Here is a 22,937-nt window from a genome sequence, read left to right on the forward strand (position 1 = left end):
TGTGTGTGTGAGAGAATGAGAGACACACACACAGAAAGAGAGAGAGGGAGAGAGATAGAGACACACACGCATGACGGAGATTAAGTAAAAGAAAGGGGCGAGTCCATGTTTGCGTGTGTGTGATAGAGAAAGAGAGAAAGAGAGAGAGAGAATAAGAGAGAATGAGAAAGAGACAGGGAGATCAAGTGTGTGTGTGAGTGTGAGTGTGTGTGTGTGTGCGTGCGTGCGTGCGTGTGTGTGTGTGTGCGTGCGTGTGTGCGTGCGTGTGTGTGTGCGTGCATGCGTGCGTGCGTGTGCGTGCGTGCGTGCGTGCGTGTGTGTGTGCGTGCGTGCGTGTGTGTGTGTGTGTGTGTGCGTGTGTGTGTGTGTTTCCATGCTGTGTCGGGTGAGAGCCGGAGGCCCCAAACAGTGCCATGTCAGTGTTTATCTATCAGCTAAGCACTCGCTTGCTCGCTCGTCGAGAGGGACGCACTTCTGTAAAGTGGCTGCTGGGTAATCTTGTGAATGGGGATCAGTCAATGGGCAGGGAGTGCCCCGGTGCATGTTGGGAAGCGGCTTTGGGGCTGGGGGGGATTGCGTAATGGTCGGTAGACATGTGCCAAGGGGTCGGGGTAAACAAACAAGGATCTGTGGCATCATCATCATCGTCATCATCATCACCGGCATTATCGTCATCATCATCGTCACCACCATCTCCGTCACATGGGGGAGGGGTAGCCCATGTGGAGCTCATGGCCCAGGACTGGTCTAGACAGAGTGACTGCCAGCAGTCTGAACACGAATAGAGGATAAAGTATCAGACTGCCTTCAGCCGCCAACAGAGATCACAACTCCCCTAGATCTAAAATCGATGAGGAGGAAGAGCACTGAGGAAGGGTACTGAGGAAGGGTACTTTACGGATTACAAGTGTGCACTTCATAGGTAATTTGGTATTCCACAGCTTTTTAGAGTGCGTCTTCCTCTGTGCGTCCTGAAGTTTGAATGAAAATATCTCTTTTTGAGAAATCCTTTTTCCTCTAAAATCCAGGACAGCTCACAAACGGTCATATAATTTACCAGCAGGTCTAGTATCGACTTTTTTTTTTTTTAACAATGCAGGGTTCATGTAACAACAAGAGGAGACCAGCAACAATCGAGTTTCAAACAAAATACACACCTAGAGGTGATCTGTGTCTAAGATACAATAAAAAACATTTCCAAGACAACATAGATTTCTTTCCAGGATATCAGCCTAGGTCATTTTTGTATTTTCCAGGTTTTCCATGACTGGAAATCTAGTCTGAATTTCCAGGTTTTCCAGGACGGTTTTCCCTGATCAAGAGGTTTTCTGTCCCCATATTTTCCTTTTTTTGGAGCTCCTTTATATTTCCATCCCCCTAATATTTAAACAATGTCATTTAAACTACATCTGCACTGCACTGCAAGGGGCTTACTTCATTGTCATCCACTGAACTGTGAAATACGATGGTTATTTCAGCCTCGCACTGAGAGAGATGGTCCGACAGCCTGTTAAATGTCTCACGTCATGGTTCACCAGAGTATGCTACACGCCGGATGAGAGCTTGTATCCAGAAGTCATGTAACTCCATTGTTGTTGAGGAATGGGTTCAAACACGTCACAGAGACGTATTGTTGCTTTGCTTTCCTGGACTCAAGTGTAATGTGCATGTTCGGGCACCACGCTCTTCTGTTCACTACTGTACATCGATAGATCGATGGAGCCTTTTTGAAGTCAATTTTGTAATAACTATACAATGCCTATGTGCCAATGGCCTATGCTCCGCAGGGAGTGCAAAGGCTTAAGTCAAGTCAAGTAAGTCATACAATGCCCCTGTTTTTCACAATCGTCGATAATCCAATGTATAGTTACCGATCCCCCCCACCCCACCCCACCCGCCCAACCTCCTCCAATGTACAGTTTCTTTGTCAAATGTATACTATACTCTTTTTTAGACTATTTTTGTATCACAAACAAACAGTACTGTATTTGTAAATCTGGTGTCATAAATGTCTAGATGTAGCAGTAGGCTACTGTCTATCTGTATGTCATGTATGGCATATATGTTAAGATTAATTACAATGCCCCCGTTTTTCCACAATAATACATTCTGATATTTAGAACTGGAGATATGTCTGTGTGAGCTGTATTTAATGATTTTTAGCACACAATGGTTACGTGTGGTTTCCTGGTTGATAGCTCCTAAGGGTATAGGAGAGAGTAGGAAACGTATTTCGAGTAGAAGAAATCCATAGTAGGTTTTGGTTTGATCAAGGCTACGTTGACAAAAATCATTTATTAAAAAATTACACTGGCCTTATCAATTAATTAATTAATTAATTAAGTTTCCTGAAAACGATAAGCACATCTCAGGTGAGCACTAGATCTAAAGAGCTCCTCATTATTACATTTTACAGATTTGTCGATTAAATCCACTAATCGATTAGTCCTATGACTGTTAGTCAACTAAGAATTGATGTTGTCACGGACAACCCTAATGGATGTAGCCTACAGTATCTGTGTTTGTGTGTACATATGGCGCATGCATGCATGCGTGTGTGTGTGGATCTGCAGGTGAGGAAATAGTTTTGTTGACTTTCAGCTCATTTATTTGTCACTATGTGTGTCCTCTCCTACTAAAGATAGAACAGGTCAACAAGCCGTGTGTCAGTGTTGTTGACATAGGGACACAGTGCAGAAGGATGGCTGGCCAATAGGTCCTGTTCTTTCAGCATGTAGGAGAGAGCAGCAAGTAGAGCAGCACAGGGAATCAGAACACACGTGTGTGTGTGTGTGTGTGTGTGTGTGTGTGTGTGTGTGTGTGTGTGTGTGTGTGTGTGTGTGTGTGTGTGTGTGTGTGTATGTGTGTATGTGTGTATGTGTGTGTGTATGTGTGTATGTGTGTATGTATGTATGTATGTATGTATGTATGTATGTATGTATGTATGTATGTATGTATGTATGTATGTATGTGTGTGTGTGTGTGTATGGATGTATGTATGTATGTATGTATGTATGTATGTATGTATGTATGTATGTATGTATGTATGGATGTATGGATGTATGGATGGATGGATGGATGGATGGATGGATGTATGTATGTATGTATGTATGTATGTATGTATGTATGTATGTATGTATGTATGTATGTATGTATGTATGTATGTATGTATGTATGTATGTATGTATGTATGTATGTATGTATGTATGTATGTATGTTATTTGATACTATCCTGTTATTTGATGTTATTTGTTATTTGATACTATCTTGTCTAGCACAGTCTCTGGAGCGTAACAGTAAGAAGCATTTTGTATGAAAGTATTCTGTACTTCTGTATGACAACTATTAAAGAAACTTGAAACTTGAAACTTGTATGTATGTATGTATGTATGTATGTATGTATGTATGTATGTATGTATGTATGTATGTATGTATGTATGTATGTATGTATGTATGTATGTATGTATGTATGTATGTATGTATGTATGTATGTATGTATGTAGGGCTGGGCGATATGGCCTCTAAATGATATCACGATATGTTTTGGCTATGTCACGATTAGAGCTGCCGCGGTATCGGTATTACCGCGGTATCGCTGTTACATCATGCCCACTGCAGCGTTGGGCTGAATACCGGCATCACCGCTGTTTTTTATTATATTATTATTATTATTACGCTCTCGTTGGGTTTGCGGCTCTGCAGATATACCCTACTTCTCTGTCGAGATTCCAAGCGACCCTATTGGGTACCAGAAAAGTCACATGAAACACTGCAGACCACTGATTGGTCAGAAGGGATACGCGTCACATGCTTGGAGCATCTTGCAGTGCGTTTACTTCCTGAATCTCAGCCATCACAACACGGCTAATAGTACGTTAGCTCCCACCGGAGACCCGAGTGGATTACCGACGCCGTCGCTCCTCAGGGAACGAGGCATAATGATTTTACTGCAACGAAATGTTATAATAAAAGCCCTTCGTTCTATACACTTGTCTGATTGAAAACTTTATTAACAGACCGCAGAATGGGTACAACTCGGCACGCTCTGAGCAAAGAAAGGAACTTAGATATTAATTGAGTAACGCTTGCCTTGCTATGTGGTCCGGTAAATACGAACGTGTAACTATACTAACGTTAATGCCACAAATCGAATGCCTTTGTAATCATAAGTAGTAACGTTATAATAATAAGAAGAAAGGGTCGGGGGGGTAACCGGCGGGCGCGACACCGAGGGGAGACTTCGAATCCGTGTTTCACTTTTAATAACGAATGCGTGCATGCCGAATCCCAAACAATATTCATGCTGCAAAGTCATCCTCTAAAGATAGACATTTAGACTAGAGGCAGGCTATATGCTATATAAAGAGTAGACTACAAAAAAAATGCATTCAAACTTTTTTTGTGTGTGTGTGTGTGCGGTAATACCGCGGCGGTAGGAAATATATTGCAAATGTGTGCGGTAAGGAAAACATCAATACCGCGGCAGCTCTAGTCACGATACACAATATTTTGACATTTCCTCTAAAGCACTTAAAAATGCTTAATTTAACCCTTTGTATGTATGTATGCATTCACACACACACACACACACACACACACACACACACACACACACACACACACACACACACACACACACACACACACACACACACACACACACACAAACAGGCATAATGAATCAATATTGCTTTCATTAGCAGACTGGAGAAGGAAGACACTGCACTGTAATTACGGAGCTGCACTGCAGAGCAGCCATCCCATCTCCTCAAATCAAGATGAACACGGAAACATGCACGCAGACACACAAACACACACGCAGACACACAAACACACACGCAGACACACAATACACAAACAAACATGCATGCAGACACACAAACATGCATGCAGACACACAAACACACACGCACACACAAACACACACGCAGACACACAGTACACAAACAAACATGCACGCACACACAAACACGCACGAACACAATCCACAAACAAACATGCATGCAGACACAGTACACAAACAAACAAACATACACTGTACATACAAATGCACACGGAACTGATTAATCTGTTCACCTATAGTTAAATAAACAAACTGCCTGCTGCACGCACACACGCACACACGCACGCGCACACACACACACACACACACACACACACACACACACACACCACACACACACACACACGCACACGCACGTCCTTGAGGGAACGTGATCTATTTTAGTAACAGATGCACGATGACTCCATGACCAAAGAATAATTCAGTTATGTCATCAAAGACCAAAATAAAACACTTTGGGTCTTTGGGGGGAAATCCAGCGACAGTTTACATAAAGGTCGCCGTCATAACGACGCCAAAGGACATGGGCTTAACGCCAACCACACAGGCAGATGCAATGAACGAAATACATAATGTTATTTCAAGTATTGTGTGTTGTACCAAAAATAAACCCTGCAAAAAAACAGAAACTTGTCTGGGCGGATATAGAAAATGTTATAAATGGTTACAAAAAAAAGAAAAACGTTCCAGAATGAGTTTTAAAAGGCAACCGTCGGGAATTGCGTTGGTGGTGTTGCTGCAGTGAACTGTGGATGTGAAAAACAGATTTGACAGGATTACATAATCTAGTCGGTCTCAGTCAGTGGGGACGGCCAGTAGGCTACCAGCTGACACTACAACAACCCTCCATCTATCCATAGGTACAGAGAGAGATATGGTTGTGTGACGCTAAATGATATTCTCTCGTTTTTAATCGTGAGCTTCCAGTACTGTTTCAAACATTTCACCCAATTTGCGTGGGTGTAAAAAGCCCAACTGTTGTGAAATAAATGTATAGAAATTACACAGTGACCTTGGCATTTCATGGCAATCGCTCTTTCCATCGAATGCTGCTGGTCTATGTTGAAGGAGAGGGTGGCTGCAGACTGCAGTGAGAAACTGGCGACAATCAAGGAGATACTGGGTGCATATCGTGAAATGGCGGCCATAATGGCACACATACCGATTAATCATATCCATCCATGATCAGGGGGGGTATATAGTTGCACAGAGGACGTACACCCCCCCCCCCCCCCCCCCAGGCCTTCAGTACCGCAGTAGCCTTCAAGAGTTGACATTGGTCTAATCTTTGACAAACGGGTCAAAAATCTAATGCGTAAAGCAGTTTTACGCATTAATTACGCATGACGCATATGGGTGCCAAATGACCAGACTCTGGTATTATGGTCATACTGTATGTTTCGAGTGTGAAAATGATATTAACAGTTTATAGAAAAACAAACCCTCACCTGTCCTTTTACAAGGCTTGCGGCAAACTGCCTCATGACGGCCTCCACGGTGTAGGCGCTGGACCACCCGCGCGGGGTCAACAGCTCCATGCATATGGCCCCGCCGTCCAACACGTAGCCGTTCTCCAGCCGCGGGGTGAGCACCCGCATGAAAGGCGGAGAGAAGGGGAAATTGTCGGGGAAAGAGACATTCAGCAGTATGAACTCGGTGTTCGTTTCCTTCATGTCCTGCCATAGCGCAGAGTCGTTGTCCACCTGGTGCAACTTGACATTCCAGTCGAAGAGGTTGTCCTCGACCAGCTCCACCGTTATAAAGTTGTCACCCAGCCCCCGGATCTCCTGGAGCTCTTTCATGAGCCTCCGCGTCCGGACCGCGTCTGGTGGCGGTGCCGAGGGCGCACTGGTCGCTTTCACCCCGGCGATCACACCTCCTCCTGCCGCTTGCAGTTTCTCCTTCGCATCTTTCACCATCTTTTTTTGGTCAAATCAGTTGTGCAATAGTCAATTTTGGTGAGTTGTTTCTATATAATTCACTTATGACATTTAGGTAACATTAATCAACTACACAGTATTAAGGAGACAACTACAGTATGTAAGTAGTAAACCTATTATTATACATTTTTATTCCAGTCGATCATAATGATCATGATCATATTACGGAGCGCTCACTGCGTTCGAGAGAGAAAGAGAGGGAGAGAGAGAGAGATAGAGACTCACATTTTCGTGACATTACACACACTTCTGCAGTCCCTCCCGCCGTCCCTCTCTCTCTCTCTCCCTCCCTCTCCTCGCGAGTTCTCTGCCTGTCAAACCCTGTTTGAGGAAGTGTCGGGTTACACTATGCTAGGGCTGACCCCTATTAATCGATTAGTCGACTAATCGGTCGAAAGGAGCCGTAGTCGACTGGCCAACCTCTTAGTGAATATAATAAAAAAAATATATATATATATAAATTATTATTATTTTTAAAAACAAATTTTATCATTCTTTCCAAAAGAAAAGAGGCCTAGAAGCGTGGCAAAGTCACCCACTCCAGGCGCTCAGATGTGAAAAAAGCGCCCCCTATCGTCTCCCAGATGGTAATTCACCCTTTTGGATTGAACTCAATGAAAATGAATGAGAAAAAAAAACCCGGAATCCACGTTTTACTTCTCACTCATGCAACCGCCGTCGACCAGTTTCACTCTGGAGTTTCAGAGCAGCTGGGATTATGTGTTTTTACACTATACTCGGTGGATCAATAAAAAGATCGATTTTTTTCGAATGGCGATCAGGAATTGGAATAATCCATTTGGATACCATCTGATCTCTGGTAAGGAATCTATGTAACCAGTATTAGGATAATCAGACTCGTTTTCACAGAGATATAAGCTTTTATGTGATTATGTGATATTGCTGTTTGGCTGTCAGTCACGGTCAGTAACTAGGAGAATCGATTTTCAATTCGCGGCACGAGCGTGCATGCACACACATATACTATCAATAATCTAGTGTTTATTTGAAAACGATTCATAAATAGGCAGAACAATGACAACGTTCTAGAATATTCCAGTAAAAGGCGATTATCATGCAATGTCTTATTTTTTCCGTGAAGACGAGTGATTTTCAAAATGCTAGAAAACGGAAACGAAGCGATAAAAAAACAATCTGCTACGACAATGTTGACTAGAAAATGAGTCTTTGATAAGCGACGGGCAGATTAGACATATAGCCATAATTTAAAACATAGATTAGGCAATATTAACGTTAACATTGAAGAGGCCCTGGGCATTCAAGGAGTTAAAAAGGAATTAAGCTTGGGCAAACAAAGTGTTAACATTCAGTATTCAAGTAGAACAGCTAGCTATAGCCGTTGTGGACACTCACCTTTCCACAGCAAACCGGTAGGCCGGCTTCAATCTAGGGTGTTTAGTCTATCTGTTCAGTACTGTTCAAAGATGCACAATGAGATCTTCTGAGAGAATTGTTGAATAGATACACAAATGTTCGATTATGACATCATACTGTGACATCACAAATGTTCTAGAATGTTCTATTATGACATCATACTGTGCCATCATAAATGTTCTAGAATGTTCTAGAACTGGTCGGCTAATTTTTTTTTATAATATTTTAAATATTTTATTTTTATTTATTTTTATATCATTGCATTTGGGCTGTGGTGGGTGCTTAATGTCTGAAGGAGTCGACTGAAGGCTTCTTGTCCTCTGCAAAAGCATGCAATTGGTCCACTGATGGATACATCTTGATATTTGTCTAGTCTAGTGTGTTCATTAGATGAGAGAAATCCTATTTCAGTGCCTCTGTGCCTGTTTTCGTAGGCAGTTAGCCTCTGGTATCCGTGCCATTACTGTTAGCCACGCTTCTAGGCCTCTTTTCTTTTGGAAAGAATGATAAAAAATAAAAGAAATTATAAATATATATATATATATTTTTTTTGTATTCGACTAAGAGGTTGGCTAGTCGACTACGGCTCCTTTCGACCGATTATTCGACTAATAGACTAATAGGGGTCAGCCCATTCAATATTGTCTGATTCAATATTAACATTCAGTATTCAAGTAGAACAGCTAGCTATAGCCATTATGGACACTCACCTTTCCACAGCAAAACGTAGGCAAGGCACCTTGGTTGAGAAATGCAGGCTTCAATCTATGTTGTTTAGTCAATCTGTTCAGTACTGTTCAAAGATGCAGAATGAGATCTTCTGAGAGAATTGATGAATAGATACACAAATGTTCTAGAATGTTTGATTGTGACATCAGAAATGTTCTAGAATGTTTGATTATGACATCATACTGTGCCATCACCAGACATTTTCTAGAATGTTCTATTATGACATTGAAGGAAAACGGTGTTTTTCAATGTATGTAATGTATATTGGGGGAGATGACAGCATCTAAAGGGGCCAGGTCAGAGAGGTCGAAATGTGCATGGTGGTGGTGGAGGCGGTTTAAAAGTGGCTGGCAGTCAGAGAGGGTTGTTATGACAAGACCGTCGCCTGAGACGGCTCACCTTAGACTGGTGCTGTGGTCTCAAGACGGCCGGAATTTGTTATGACAGGAGGAGAGCCGAATGGAGATTTACCTTAAAGTGTGTATTATGTCCGATCAGGCAAGAGTTTAGTCCGGGATAAGCGTCCCCTGATATGGATAAAAAAGAGAGAAAAACAGCTGTTTTTTAGGCCTTTGAAGGGAGGGCAGCGGCCGTTTGTTTAAGAGTAGCCATCTTCACAGACAGGAAAATCACAAGTACGACAGGAGAAGCCACAGTAAGCCATGTAAACCACAGTAAGATTGTAAGCCATGAGTAAGAGTACGGAAGCGTAAGATAGTATGAGAGACAGAGTCAATCAAGAGCGAGAGAGTGATTGAGGCATTAAAGGGACAGTGAAAAAGAAAAAGGGGAAATTGTCAGTTTTGTGTCTCCACGGTAAAGGCCTCTGCATGCTACAGAAACTTCAGAGCAACTGCAACACAACATCGGCGCGATTTTAGCGCGGTTGTTTTAGAGGGTCTTGTAGACTGTGTTGCTTGGACGTTGCGTACATGTCCCTCAAATCTAACCTAAACAACCGTTGCGTTGATATTGCGTAGCAGTGATTGGTTGGTTAGCGAATGGGGGCGGGGCTGTCATCGAATAATATTAGTCCCGCAGAGAATATCATCCTCCATTGTTGTTTCCAGCGTTGACGCTAGCACATATTGTTCCATAGCATACGCCTTCAGTTGATCATGACAAATCCTCTCTTACCTTGACGATTAAAAAGCCTCCATAATTTAGTAAATAAAGCTGTAGCCAGCCAGCTAGCATTGGGTCTATTCAAAATGCTATCCACATTAGCTACATAGCTAACCAAGTAAATACAATGGTATCCGTCCTGAGGTAACGTTAAATACAACGTTTGCTAGTCGAAATGACTGGACACACACAGGGACAAGTTAAACATCAATCAATTAATTTATTCCAATAGGTAGTTTGAGCTGCATGTGAGCCGAGGTCCTCTCCATTGGAAACTAATGATGTTACGGTAACGTTAGCTCGAAAAGCACAGAAAGTTAAGCTGCTAGCAACAGACACTATAACACTTCCGGTCGGGGGTTTTCAAAATAAAAGAGCGACGTCTAAAATCACCGGAAATACATTTATTTTGTACATTATCTAATGTTAACACGAACCTAAACTAACTTTAGTTAAACTAACTTTGCGCGTCGATGTTGCAGAAGCATAAAGGCAGAGTGTCTAAAACACCGTTGCTTTGTCGATGTTGTGTTGCAGTTGCTTTGAAGTTTCTGTAGCATGCAGAGGCCTTAATACAGAGCCAGTGCTCTGAAGGTCAGCAGTTAGGCACAGAGACAAGATGGCCGCAAAGAGCCACAAGGAGGCTGACACCAGATAAGGAGAGAATGTCAACAAAACTGAGCAGACAAGATGGCCGTAAGGCTCCACGAGATAAGAATGAACTAGAGACATGTCAGCTAAAGTACTCTAGACTGAGTTGGCCGCCATCTAGGGGTGGGAGTGGGGAAATGTCTCTGCAACCCTTTAGTGGCGGAGGGGGGTAGTGCAGGGAAGTTATCAGGAAATGATGACAGAGTGATTCTATAGATATCTGCTGCCATCTAGTGGTGATACTGAAGCAGGGAGAGAGGGAATTATTATAATAATAATATTGATATACAGGGTAATTAAATAGTTTAATTATACAATGGATTAAATAAGAGGATTAAATAAGAACTTCACAGAGAAATGTGGTGCAGTTAATTAAATAGGTTAATTATGAAATAAAGAAGTGTTAATTTCCAGTTGCTCCTTCTCACACCTTGACAGGTAGGGCCAGGGCTTTTCAGAGTACACAGTCATCAGAAAGAACTGGCGCGTGCCGGGGGCCAACCTGGGACGAAGAGTTGCGCAGAGTGGGTATCGAAGGCTGAGTGTCGCGACGGAAAATGACAGGCAACCGCCCTGTAGGACAGAGATGGGTGTTTGAGAAGGTGGTAGACTAATAGAAAACACAAGGGAAAGTCGTTTTTCTGCTTTCAGAGTCTGGAGATGACCGACAGCGAGCGAGGGAGGACCATCGACGGCGGTGGAGACGGCCAACGGGGCGGAGACCAGCGGTCGCAGGCGGTGTTGCCCAGGGGCAGACATCGGAGGGGGCTTTCCTGCGGAGACGCTGTGTCGAGGCGTTTTGAAACAACAGAGCATGGGCGGGTTTATTGTTGAAAGCTGAACAAAAACAGGGACTTCCTTCCAGAGACAAGAGACAGCATGAAGATGACAGCGTGAAGTCCTGTATGTTTATTGATAATAATTTACAGAAGTAAGAGATGATTTATATATGGATATATAAGATAGAGATATATAAGGTATAGGGGGGAGGGAGAATTTATGACAATTTCCTGTAGTATGTTTAATATAGTCCTCTCGGGACAGATAAACCATTCCTCTAGTAGGATCAAGGGAGGGGAAAGGTGAGTTTAGCTCGGGACCACAAAGAAAAGAGGGTTTCCTATCTGAAGAGAATAATTCCCAAAGGGGGAAAATGGACATTGCAATGGGTGGGAAAAACAATAAAACAACAAGATAGAATTATTGGGAGCAGACAAAGGGGCCCTAATTGTTATGAGTCGTTGGATGTTGTTGGTTTTGGTGGTCTGTTTCGGTTCCCTTTGTGCACGAAGGGAGGCGCAAACAGACATCAGACAGCAAGATCATTGGGTTGACCGTGGGCCTTCTTCATTTCTTGTGCACGAGAGATGAGGTTGGTTTGCTTCTATTTTTGGTATAATCGTTTCGAAACCAAATAATGATTTATGATTCTGAAGCTTGATTTAGAATCAAAGGGGGGAGTGAAGGAAAACGGTGTTTTTCAATGTATGTAATGTATATTGGGGGAGATGACAGCATCTAAAGGGGCCAGGTCAGAGGTCGAAATGTGCATGGTGGTGGTGGAGGAGGCGGTTTAAAAGTGGCTGGCAGTCAGAGAGGGTGTTGCAGCAGCAGACGAAGAGAGCCCAGGGCTTCAAGGTCCTTTAGCTTGTTAAACATAATAACTGATAAGGACAGGGAACAGTGCAGGCACAATGGTCAGAGAGAGAGTTTTGACTAGGCCTGTCACAATAACACATTTTGCTGGGCGATTAATTGTCCCAGAAAATATTGCAATAAGCGATATTATTGCGGTTTTGAGAGATTTTTTTTGTTGAGAAATGTATTTCCCAAAAGTTTTCAATTAACCTTTTTATTTTTTTTTACTAATATAATAATAGCATAATAATGCAAGGAAACCGTTTCAAAGTGCAATAAACCTTTATTTAACATTGGAAGACATTTTAAATATCCTAAATAAAAAAATGCTCAGTTTGATTGTTTATTATAAAACAAACAAACTGGAAACAAGCCCTCTGTCTGGCTTTTTGTGTCATCCTTTTAACATGTACATGTATTATTAATGTACCTTGCGGTACCATGTACAAAATGTTAATAAAGTATGAGGAAAAAACTGTGGAAACGTAATAAATAAAAAGGCAGTGAAACAATAATCAAATAAACACCAAAATATACTATCTCTATTGGAATGGAGACTTCAGCACAGGATAAACTAGGGATGGGCAAAAATAATCCAGATCGATTGATCACATGATGTACTCGAGTACTCGTGGAGGAAAACGCTGTACAAAATAAACGTCTTTTCCTGTGTATTAGACTTTTATTTTGAAACCCACCCACGACCGGAGCGGAAGTATTGTTGTTATTATCCTATCAGCACCTATGAGCGGCCAACTTGTCTCATCCGGTTCTGTGTTTTTGAGCTAATGATAAAACAAATGTTGAGATTGTTGGTGAACAACTAACTTTAGGTTAGTTTTAACGTTAGCTACTAACGTTAGATGCAGCTACTACAGGCAATCAACGATGAGGAGGAAGCGTCAAAGCCATATATAATAGAATAGTAGCCCTGTGGTGCGTAGGCACGACTCGAAACTACCTGTTATAATAAATTAATTCATGTTTAACTTGTCCCCGTGTCCAGTCCTTTGACTAGCCCCACCCGTTCATTGTAAACAATAATGCATGTAATTGTATTAACGTTATTCTGTGTTGTAGCTATGCTATACATTGTATTTCGTTTGTTAGCTATTTAGCTAATGTTGATAGCATTGAATAGCATCAACGCTAGATCTTTAATCTTTATTTAGCAGTCCAGTTTCTCCGGGCAGTAAAAATAGCTACACTACAAAGAACGCTACTTGGTTAAAAGGAGCAACACTATTAAGAAATGTAGTTAAGCTATGTGGCGTTGCTAGTGCCCCACGGAGCTCCCGTGCTGTACTCTGTAGTAAGGCCAGCGGCCCCCCACACGGAGAGTGACTGACTCCTCATTAAAACAAACGCGCAAATAGCAATTAATCACGCCTGTCAAAATCATTGCATTCATTTTCATTATTGCGCCGATTAATCGATTTATTGCTTATCGCGGCAGGCCTAGTTTTGACATTAATGAAACAGACGTTTTAATGTGGACAGGGTGAGCAGCTTCAAGTACCTGGGGGTCCACATCTCAGAGGACCTGACATGGACAACACACATAGACTCAGTCGTAAAAAAGGCGAAGCAGCGCCTCTACCACCTGAGACAGTTAAGGAAGTATCTGGGAAGATACTCCAGTCCTTCTACTCCGGAGCTGTAGAGAGCATCTTGACTGGAAACATCACTGCCTGGTATGGCAACAGCACGGCACAGTACAAGAAGGCCCTACAGAGAGTGGTGCGCTCAGCCAAGCATACCACGGGTATTGCACTACCAACCCTGCAGGTCCTATACAACAAGAGGTGCAAATCCAGAGCCTGCAGGATAATGAAAGACCCTCACCACCCCAACAACAGCCTGTTCATGCTGCTGCGGTCAGGCAAACGCCTGCGAGCACCAGTAACGAGGACAGACTTAGGCTCAGCTTCTTCCCACAGGCCATCAGAGCCTTGAACACTGAACTCTCCACGCACAAGCACACATGAGCACACACACAACACACACACTGTACACGCTCACACACTAGCAGCCACTTTAACATGAGCACACACACACTCATGCTGCACACGCTCACACTACGGACACTTTACAGAAGGAAAGATCACTTTAAGAATGTACAGATACCGATATGCCTACTTTGTTTACTTGTTATTGCACTATGTCGCTCTATTGGTTGGACTCTTATATTATATTATTACTTGTATTATGCACATCGTTGCAGGCGAGACCCCCCACATTTCACTGTATAACTGTATGCCGTGACAAATAAAACTCTTGTATCTTGTAAAGGTTTAAAAGCAGTTGTCATGGCAGCGGCACATAGTAACGAGGAAAGAGGGGCGGGCCTGTCGTTGCTATGACGAAGATCATATAACAGCAGTTTTCTTCCGGGTAAGGGCAGACTAAGAAACAAATCCCACAGGAGAGAGGAACCATCAGAGACTCTCATCCCTCTCACCCTCGCCGGTGGGGGGGGGGAAATGACACATCATCATTAGCTTCGGCTAACGGGAGAAGGGTTCTGGCTAACGACAAGGCCTTAGCCACTATTGGACTGAACAGCAGAGGAGACGATAGCAAGGACAATACAATCTGATAACATCTGAGCTGAGGCTTTTGTTTATGTAATAAACAACGTTTTTTAAGAAAAGGTACTACGCGGCCTAGTGTCAAATTCTTATGCTTGCGGATTGCATTAAACGGGGATGACAAAGATTGTATCAGCCAGTATGAGAAGACGTCCAAGAAATAAACACATGTTTTTGGCTATGTCACAATACACAATATTTTGACATTTCCTCTAAAGCACTTAAAAATGCTTGATTTAACCCTTTGTATGTATGTATGCATTCACACACACACACACACACACACACACACACACACACACACACACACACACACACACACACACACACACACACACACACACACACACACACACACACACACACACAGGCATAATGAATCAATATTGCTTTCATTAGCAGACTGGAGAAGGAAGACACTGCACTGTAAAATTACGGAGCTGCACTGCAGAGCCATCTCATCTCCTCAAATCAAGATGAACACGGAAACATGCATGCAGACACACAAACACACACGCAGACACACAAACACACACGCAGACACACAAACACACGCAGACACACAAACACACGCAGACACACAATACACAAACAAACATGCATGTAGACACCCAAACACACGCAGACACACAAACACGCACGCAGGCACACAAACACGCACGCAGACACACAAACACGCAAGCAGACACACAATCCACAAACAAACATGCATGCAGACACAGTACACAAACAAACAAACAAACAAACATACACTGTACATACAAATGCACACGGTTATTCTAAAAGGAACCGATTAATCTGTTTACCTGTTAAATAAACAAACAAACTGCTGCAGACACACACACACACGCACGTCCTTGAGGGAACGTGATCTATTTTAGTAACAGATGCACGATGACTCCATGACCAAAGAATAATTCAGTTATGTCATCAAAGACCAAAAAAAAGCACTTTGGGTCTTTGGGGGGAAATCCAGCGACAGTTTACATAAAGGTCGCCGTCATAACGACGCCAACGGACATGCGCCAACCACACAGGCAGATGCAACGAACAAAATACATAATGTTATTTCAAGTATTGTGTGTTGTACCAAAAATAAACCCCGCAAAAAAACAGAAACTTGTCTGGGCGGATATAGAAAATGTTATAAATGGTTACAAAAAAAAAAAAACGTTCCAGAATGAGTTTTAAAAGGCAACCGTCGGGAATTGCGTTGGTGGTGTTGCTGCAGTGAACTGTGGATGTGAAAAACAGATTTGACAGGATTACATAATCTAGTCGGTCTCAGTCAGTGGGGACGGCCAGTAGGCTACCAGCTGACACTACAACAACCCTCCATCTATCCATATAGGTACAGAGAGATTGTGTGAAGCTAAATGATATTCTCTCGTTTTTAATCGTGAGCTTCCAGTACTGTTTCAAACATTTCACCCAAATGTATTTATTGTGAAATAAATTGGGCTAGAAATTACACAGTGACCTTGGCATTTCATGGCAATCGCTCTTTCCATCGAATGCTGCTGGATCTATGTTGAAGGAGAGGGTGGCTACAGACTGCAGTGAGACACTGGCGACAATCAAGGAGATACTGGGTGCATATCGTGAAATGGCGGCCATAATGGCACACATACCGATTAATCATATCCATCCATGATCAGGGGGGTATATAGTTGCACAGAGGACGTACACCCCCCCCCCCGGCCTTCAGTACCGCAGTAGCCTTCAAGAGTTGACATTGGTCTAATCTTTGACAAACGGGTCAAAAATCTAATGCGTAAAGCAGTTTTACGCATTAATTACGCATGACGCATATGGGTGCCAAATGACCAGACTCTGGTATATGGACATGGTCATATGTTTCGAGTGTGAAAATGATATTAACAGTTTATAGATAAACAAACCCTCACCTGTCCTTTTACGAGGCTTGCGGCAAACTGCCTCATGACGGCCTCCACGGTGTAGGCGCTGGACCACCCGCGCGGGGTCAACAGCTCCATGCATATGGCCCCGCCGTCCAACACGTAGCCGTTCTCCAGCCGCGGGGTGAGCACCCGCATGAAAGGCGGAGAGAAGGGGAAATTGTCGGGGAAAGAGACATTCAGCAGTATGAACTCGGTGTTCGTTTCCTTCATGTCCTGCCATAGCGCAGAGTCTTTGTCCACCTGGTGCAACTTGACATTCCAGTCGAAGAGGTTGTCCTCGACCAGCTCCACCGTTATAAAGTTGTCACCCAGCCGTCGGATCTCCTGGAGCTCTTTCATGAGCCTCCGCGTCCGGACCTGGGTGCAGTGTTGCCGGTGAGGCGCTGGTGGTGGTAGTACCGAGGGCGCACTGGTCGCTTTCACCCCGGCGATCACACCTCCTCCTGCCGTTTGCTGTTTCTCCTTCGCATCTTTCCCCTGCAGCTGCTTATCCTTCCCGGACGGCTTGTCCTTGCTGTGCTGGTCCAGCTTCTTCGCCTTGATCTCGGGGGTACTCAGGATGTTGTTGGTCTCGTTGGTCGTCTGACAGTGCAGCTTGGCGTGGTGGTGCTTCTGGCTCCCCTTCGTCCCTTTTAGCGAGCCCTGGTGGTGATGCTTGGGGTCCTCCGTGTCCCGGTCGTGAAGACGAATCAGACCGATTTTCCGCAGTAGAGTGGCCATTATTATTTCGCCGAGCACAGGGGCGAGATGATCACCGCTCCTCCGGCTTCTTCTGCCGCCGCTCCCGCAAATGAAGACGACCTGGTGCCGCAACCCCTCCGTTCACTGCAGCCTCGGTGGAAGATATAGCGCGGAGCTTGCGGTGCGCGTCTCAGTGCATCGTTCCGCCAAGGTGCGACTAAAAAAACAAAACAAACAAGTACACACAAATAAACACATCTTAACGATTGCACAATGGGTCGATGTCTACAACAACAAATAGACACAATTTCCCAAAATAGATTATTGGCATCCGGCCGTTTTTTCTCTCCTCTCAAATGGACCAACAAACACAGTCGTTCAATGCCAGAGAGGAGGCTCGAGACCTAAGCAGTGACAGCCCGCGCCGAGATATAATAAACCCATAATAGCATGAATCCGCATCAAATGTTTTTGACCCACCGATTATAGCGTTATTATATGCTTACCATAGACGTGTGGAAATCCGAAATAGAGGAAACGATTCCCGCACGTTTGACAGTGGAAAAAAATGCTCACATCCAACAAAGCTCCCGTCGGTGTGACCTGCAGGAGCGAAGGAGAGCCTGTCTTTGGTGTGAGCGGAGCGGCGCGCAGCTGCGGCAACACTAGCTGTAACGTTGCTGCTGGACCAACCCTCTGGACCCACCAACCCCGATAATCTCGCTGCTTTCCTATCTCTAGTAGCGCTCACACGGTCCAGGCGTGGGACGTTTCCGCTCTATGTGTACCTGGCTTGAATGAATAATGATGATGCTGGAATAGAGGCCAGGGTATATAATAAGATATGAAACGCTAAGTAAAAGTGGGCTGGACTCTATAGACGTCATAGTTAGCCCATATGGCCGAGACACTCCCATGTTCATGTCAAGGTATTGATTGCTATATTTTATTATTATATTAATTCGTTTACTTGACCACAATCGTCGTGCACAGTTCTACAGCCCTGGCCTATTTGTATTTGTATAATTATATTCTATTCTATTGATGCTTCTATTCTGATTTAGTTTATATTCCATTTTTATTTTATTCCACCTTTTTATTTTATTGCGAACACTACCTGGCATTGCAATAAAGACCTTTCTGATTCTGATTCAAGCTAGACTTGCAGCTTTGGATGAGTCCAGCTTTAATTTGGCCATGTTTAAAGTGAAATGCCAGTGTGGTTATTATTTGGTTGGTTTTCATGGCCACCAGTATGCAGGTCGATATGCGATATCCATCACATATTAGGATGTGTTATAGTTTGGAGCAAGGACTCTTTAATTTGCATAATTTAAAAGGCCAATTCCTATTTAGTCCATTACAGGGGCGGTTCTAGCATCAGACCTTTAGGGGGGCTCAGCTAGGGCTGGGCGATATGACGATATTATATAAATATCGGGTACAGTTCATTAACGATACACTTTTTAAACGTATCGTGGATATCGTGATGTTTTGCCCAAGAGGCTTGTGTCGCGTCAATCTGGTCCACACGTTGACACTTTTGAACAGCGCCGCCCCACACACACACTACTGCATCAGAAGTTACTACTTATGATAACAAAGGCATTCGTTTTGTGGCATTAACGTTATATAGTTACACTTTCAATAACATCAGCGTATTTACATAGCAACGACCGAGGTCGACCTAGATATAGCAAGCATTAGTCGTTCATATCTCAGCCCATGCTGACTCAGTTGTGCCAATTCTGCGGTCTGTTAATAAAGTTTTCAATCAGACAGATGTATGGAAAGGCTTTTATTATAACATCCGTTGCAGTAAAATCATTATGCCTCCAGTCGTTTAGTCATTCTGCGGAGCTAAAAGCTAAACGTCGGCCGCGGCGAGCTACCACTGCCATTGTTATTGTCATTGAGCTCTCCAATGGCGGAAGTAAAAAATGAATACGCGCTTGCCGATTGGTGCTAAGAACAGCAGGGCGGGTGCAAGCGATGTGACGTAATTGGCAGATGCGACTGTCAATCAAAATGATTCTGTTTGCCGACTGAATTAATGAGAACGTTATTAACAGATTGCAGCATGGGTACAATACAGTACAGCTCAATACAACAACAGTCAACAGCGGACTGGAGGATGCAGACCAGAGAAAGACTTTCGTCTTGTTTACATCAGGGTAACCCCCCCCCCCCCCCCCCCCTTGGTGGATTTTTTTTTGTCAAATCAGTTGTGCAATAGTCAATTTTGGTGAGTTGTTTCTATATAATTCACTTATGACATTTAGGTAACATTAATGAACAACTACAGTATTAAGGAGACAACTACAGTATGTAAGTAGTAAACCTATTATTATTATTTTTTTTATTCCAGTTGATCATAATGATCATGATCATATGCTCACTGCATTCGAGAGAGGGAGAGAAAGAGAGGGAGAGAGAGAGAGATAGATACTCACATTTTCGTGACATTACACACACTTCTGCAGTCCCTCCCGCTGTCCCTCTCTCTCTCTCTCTCTCTCTCTCTCTCTCTCTCTCTCTCTCTCTCTCTCTCTCTCTCTCTCTCTCTCTCTCTCTCTCTCTCTCTCTCTCTCTCTATCTATCTCTCTCCCTCTCTCTCTCTCCCTCCCTCTCCTCGCGAGTTCTCTGCCTGTCAAACCCTGTTTTAGCAAGTGTCGGGTTACACTATGCCTACGTCCCCGACACACAAGCAGTCAAATTTGTATAGTGTGTGTGTCCCCGACGAGGGAGAGAGATGGCGCACACACATTACACACACTTCTGCAGTCCCTCCCGCCGTCTCTCTCTCTCTCTCTCTCTCTCTCTCTCTCTCTCTCTCTCTCTCCCTCTCGCTCGTTCTCTGCCTGTGAAAACCTGTTTGAGGAAGTGTCGGGTTACACTGCACTACAACCATAGAAGGGGGTTACTGCAGATCAATGCTATGTTATCGTCACAGAAACCGTCAAATCAGAACAGTTTAGTTGAGTGAGGGAAGATCTGGTGAACTTGAGACTATAGACTGATGAGTCAATATGGTAATTAGAGACAGACCCATTGATACTAACCTGTATTACTATAAAACCATGCTAAACACAGAAAAAAGGCATTTATAATGCATGTCCCCTTTAACATTAACATTCAGTATTCAATATGGTCTGATATTAACATTCAGTATTCAATATTGTCTGATTCAATATTAACATTCAGTATTCAAGTAGAACAGCTAGCTATAGCCGTTGTGGACACTCACCTTTCCACAGCAAAACGGTAGGCATTAGGCAAGGCACCTTGGTTGAGAAATGCCGGCTTCAATCTATGCTGTTTAGTCTATCTGTTCAGTACTGTTCAAAGATGCACAATGAGATTTTCTGAGAGAATTGTTGAATAGATACACAAATTTTCTAGAATGTTTGATTATGACATCATACTGTGACATCACAAATGTATATATAATATATATATATCCTCAAACTAAATCCTCAATTTGAATAAAGTGATTCAAACTTCGTCAGGGTTTTTCGAACCCTGAGAGGGTAAGTCTCATTTTTTTTTTAATAATTTTTTTTTATATCCTCAAACTAAATCCTCAATTTGAATAAAGTGATTAATCTGATTAAATTAGTCTTTTTTCTTTTATTATTTTGTTAGCGATGTAATCAAAAATAACACTTGGAACAAAAAAAAAACTATAATATACGATTGGTAAACACTGATTAACCAAAACACTTAAAAGAAAACTGGATGAATTATTATAATAATATGTGGTTGGCACTTCTTTATCAATGCTATTGTAGATAACTGTGGCAATTCTAGAGTTATACATGTAAACATTTTTATTCATTGATAACCAAAAAAAAACATTATCTACTTAGAAGAGAATGTGTATATCTGTGTTTTAACTTTGTGTACACACTTACCGCCCATAATGGGAGTAGGTATGCGTTACTCATAAATTGTTCTGTTTCGTTATGGCTTCGCTCAGCACCAGTTGCATAATATCTCGCTTCAATGGATATGCACTGAATACATTTCAAAATCACCTTTACATACCAACATCCATCTGACCACACCCCCATCTGCTGCCTACATAAGCAGGGGTGGGGCCACACACTCATCTCCTTCTCAAATTTCATCCACAAGGAAGTGCCTGTTATATACCCCACTTGACGTGGAGAAAATATTTAGTCTGAGGAAAGGAAAACAGAAGAACAAGGAGATACGTTGACATCATATCTTTATTTTCTCTCTCACTATTTTCGCGGTTGTTTCCAGGTTGGGTACGTACTGTTTTGCTTGCGAGCTCTGGTTGTTGTTGATGCTGTGGGGGTTAGCTGACAATTTACGAAACGCCGACTCCAGGCTGGGGTCCTCTGCTCGGCTTAAACGGCGGTCGGAGGATCTTGGTCTGACGCCCATGATGGTCAATCTAGTGGGCCCCGACCAGGACCTGGTGATCCCAGGATTCTCGAGCGGATGCTTCTCTGTCCCGTGCAGGCCCCATCTTTCATATAAAAATGAAAGTATACCCTAACGAGGAAATGTGGGCATAGGATCTTCTTTATCGGGAGTTCCATGCTCAAAGTCGGCTGCAGCCCGAAATGGGAACTGTGCTGGCCCCACTATATGTCTGGATCACCGTTGTAATCTGTGTTTTTGACATTCTTTTTCTTTTCCCTCTTAGGGGAGGGACTTGGACAGCGGCCTGTCTGAAGTGTGGCTTGTTATGTCGTTGTGTACAGTTCAGGTGATAGCTGCTTAGCTGGCGTGCTAGTTTGTGGACTACTGTGTTAGCCAGTCAGCTGTTAGCTGCGACGCTAGCCCGCTGTGTTACCAGGCTAGTAAACGTTAGCTTGTTGCTATCAGTCGGATAGCTGCTTAGCTGGCGTGCTAGTTGTGGCCTACTGTGTTAGCCAGTCAGCTGTTAGCTGCGGCGTTAGCTCGCTGTGTTTACCAGGCTAGTAAACGTTAGCTTGTTGCTATCAGTCGAATGGCTGTTAGCTTAATGCTACACTGTTGAACGTTTTTCTATGACTATAACATGCCTTAAACACTCTGACTACGACGTCATCTTTGACAGAGGATGTTAGTCGAACCTACACCGGAGCCCTGCCAGCGAGGACTGCGTCAACATGGAGAAACGTAGCGGCTGGGTGGCACAACGATGTTACCCTCGTCGTCAACACAGGGATGCTGTGTTCAACTTCGGTGCCCCGTTAGCCAGATTGCAGTTTGCTTGGTCTGCGCTCAGGGTAGGAAGGTCCCGATCGGACTTTAAACACTTCTTCTTTCCTTCCCTTCTAAATGTTTTGTAATAACGATGTTTTCCAAAACGTGTGTTGCTGCAATACATTGAGGATACGACGCGTGTTGTGTGTGAAGTGTCTTGTCACTGGTATAGCTTCTCTCTCCATAGAAATCGGGTTGT

The 22,937-nt window shown here is 43.3% G+C and overlaps 1 protein-coding gene across 1 annotated transcript in view; it reads right to left on the minus strand.

Moving 5' to 3' along the window:
- ube2ql1 (ubiquitin conjugating enzyme E2 QL1) overlaps positions 1-17,188 on the minus strand; it is a gene marked incomplete at its 3' end in the record, with an annotated part of 27,444 nt that extends 10,256 nt beyond the window's left edge. Inside the window, exon 1 of the mRNA XM_084312389.1 lies at positions 16,820-17,188. Coding sequence (XP_084168515.1) covers positions 16,820-17,173 — 354 coding nt within the window. The 5' untranslated portion in view covers positions 17,174-17,188. The remainder of the gene's footprint in view (positions 1-16,819) is intronic.
- Between the last annotated feature and the right edge of the window lie 5,749 nt (positions 17,189-22,937).

This window comes from Notolepis coatsorum (assembly GCF_963971535.1).
Source record: "Notolepis coatsorum genome assembly, chromosome: 4".
Classification (NCBI taxonomy): Eukaryota; Metazoa; Chordata; class Actinopteri; order Aulopiformes; family Paralepididae; genus Notolepis; species Notolepis coatsorum.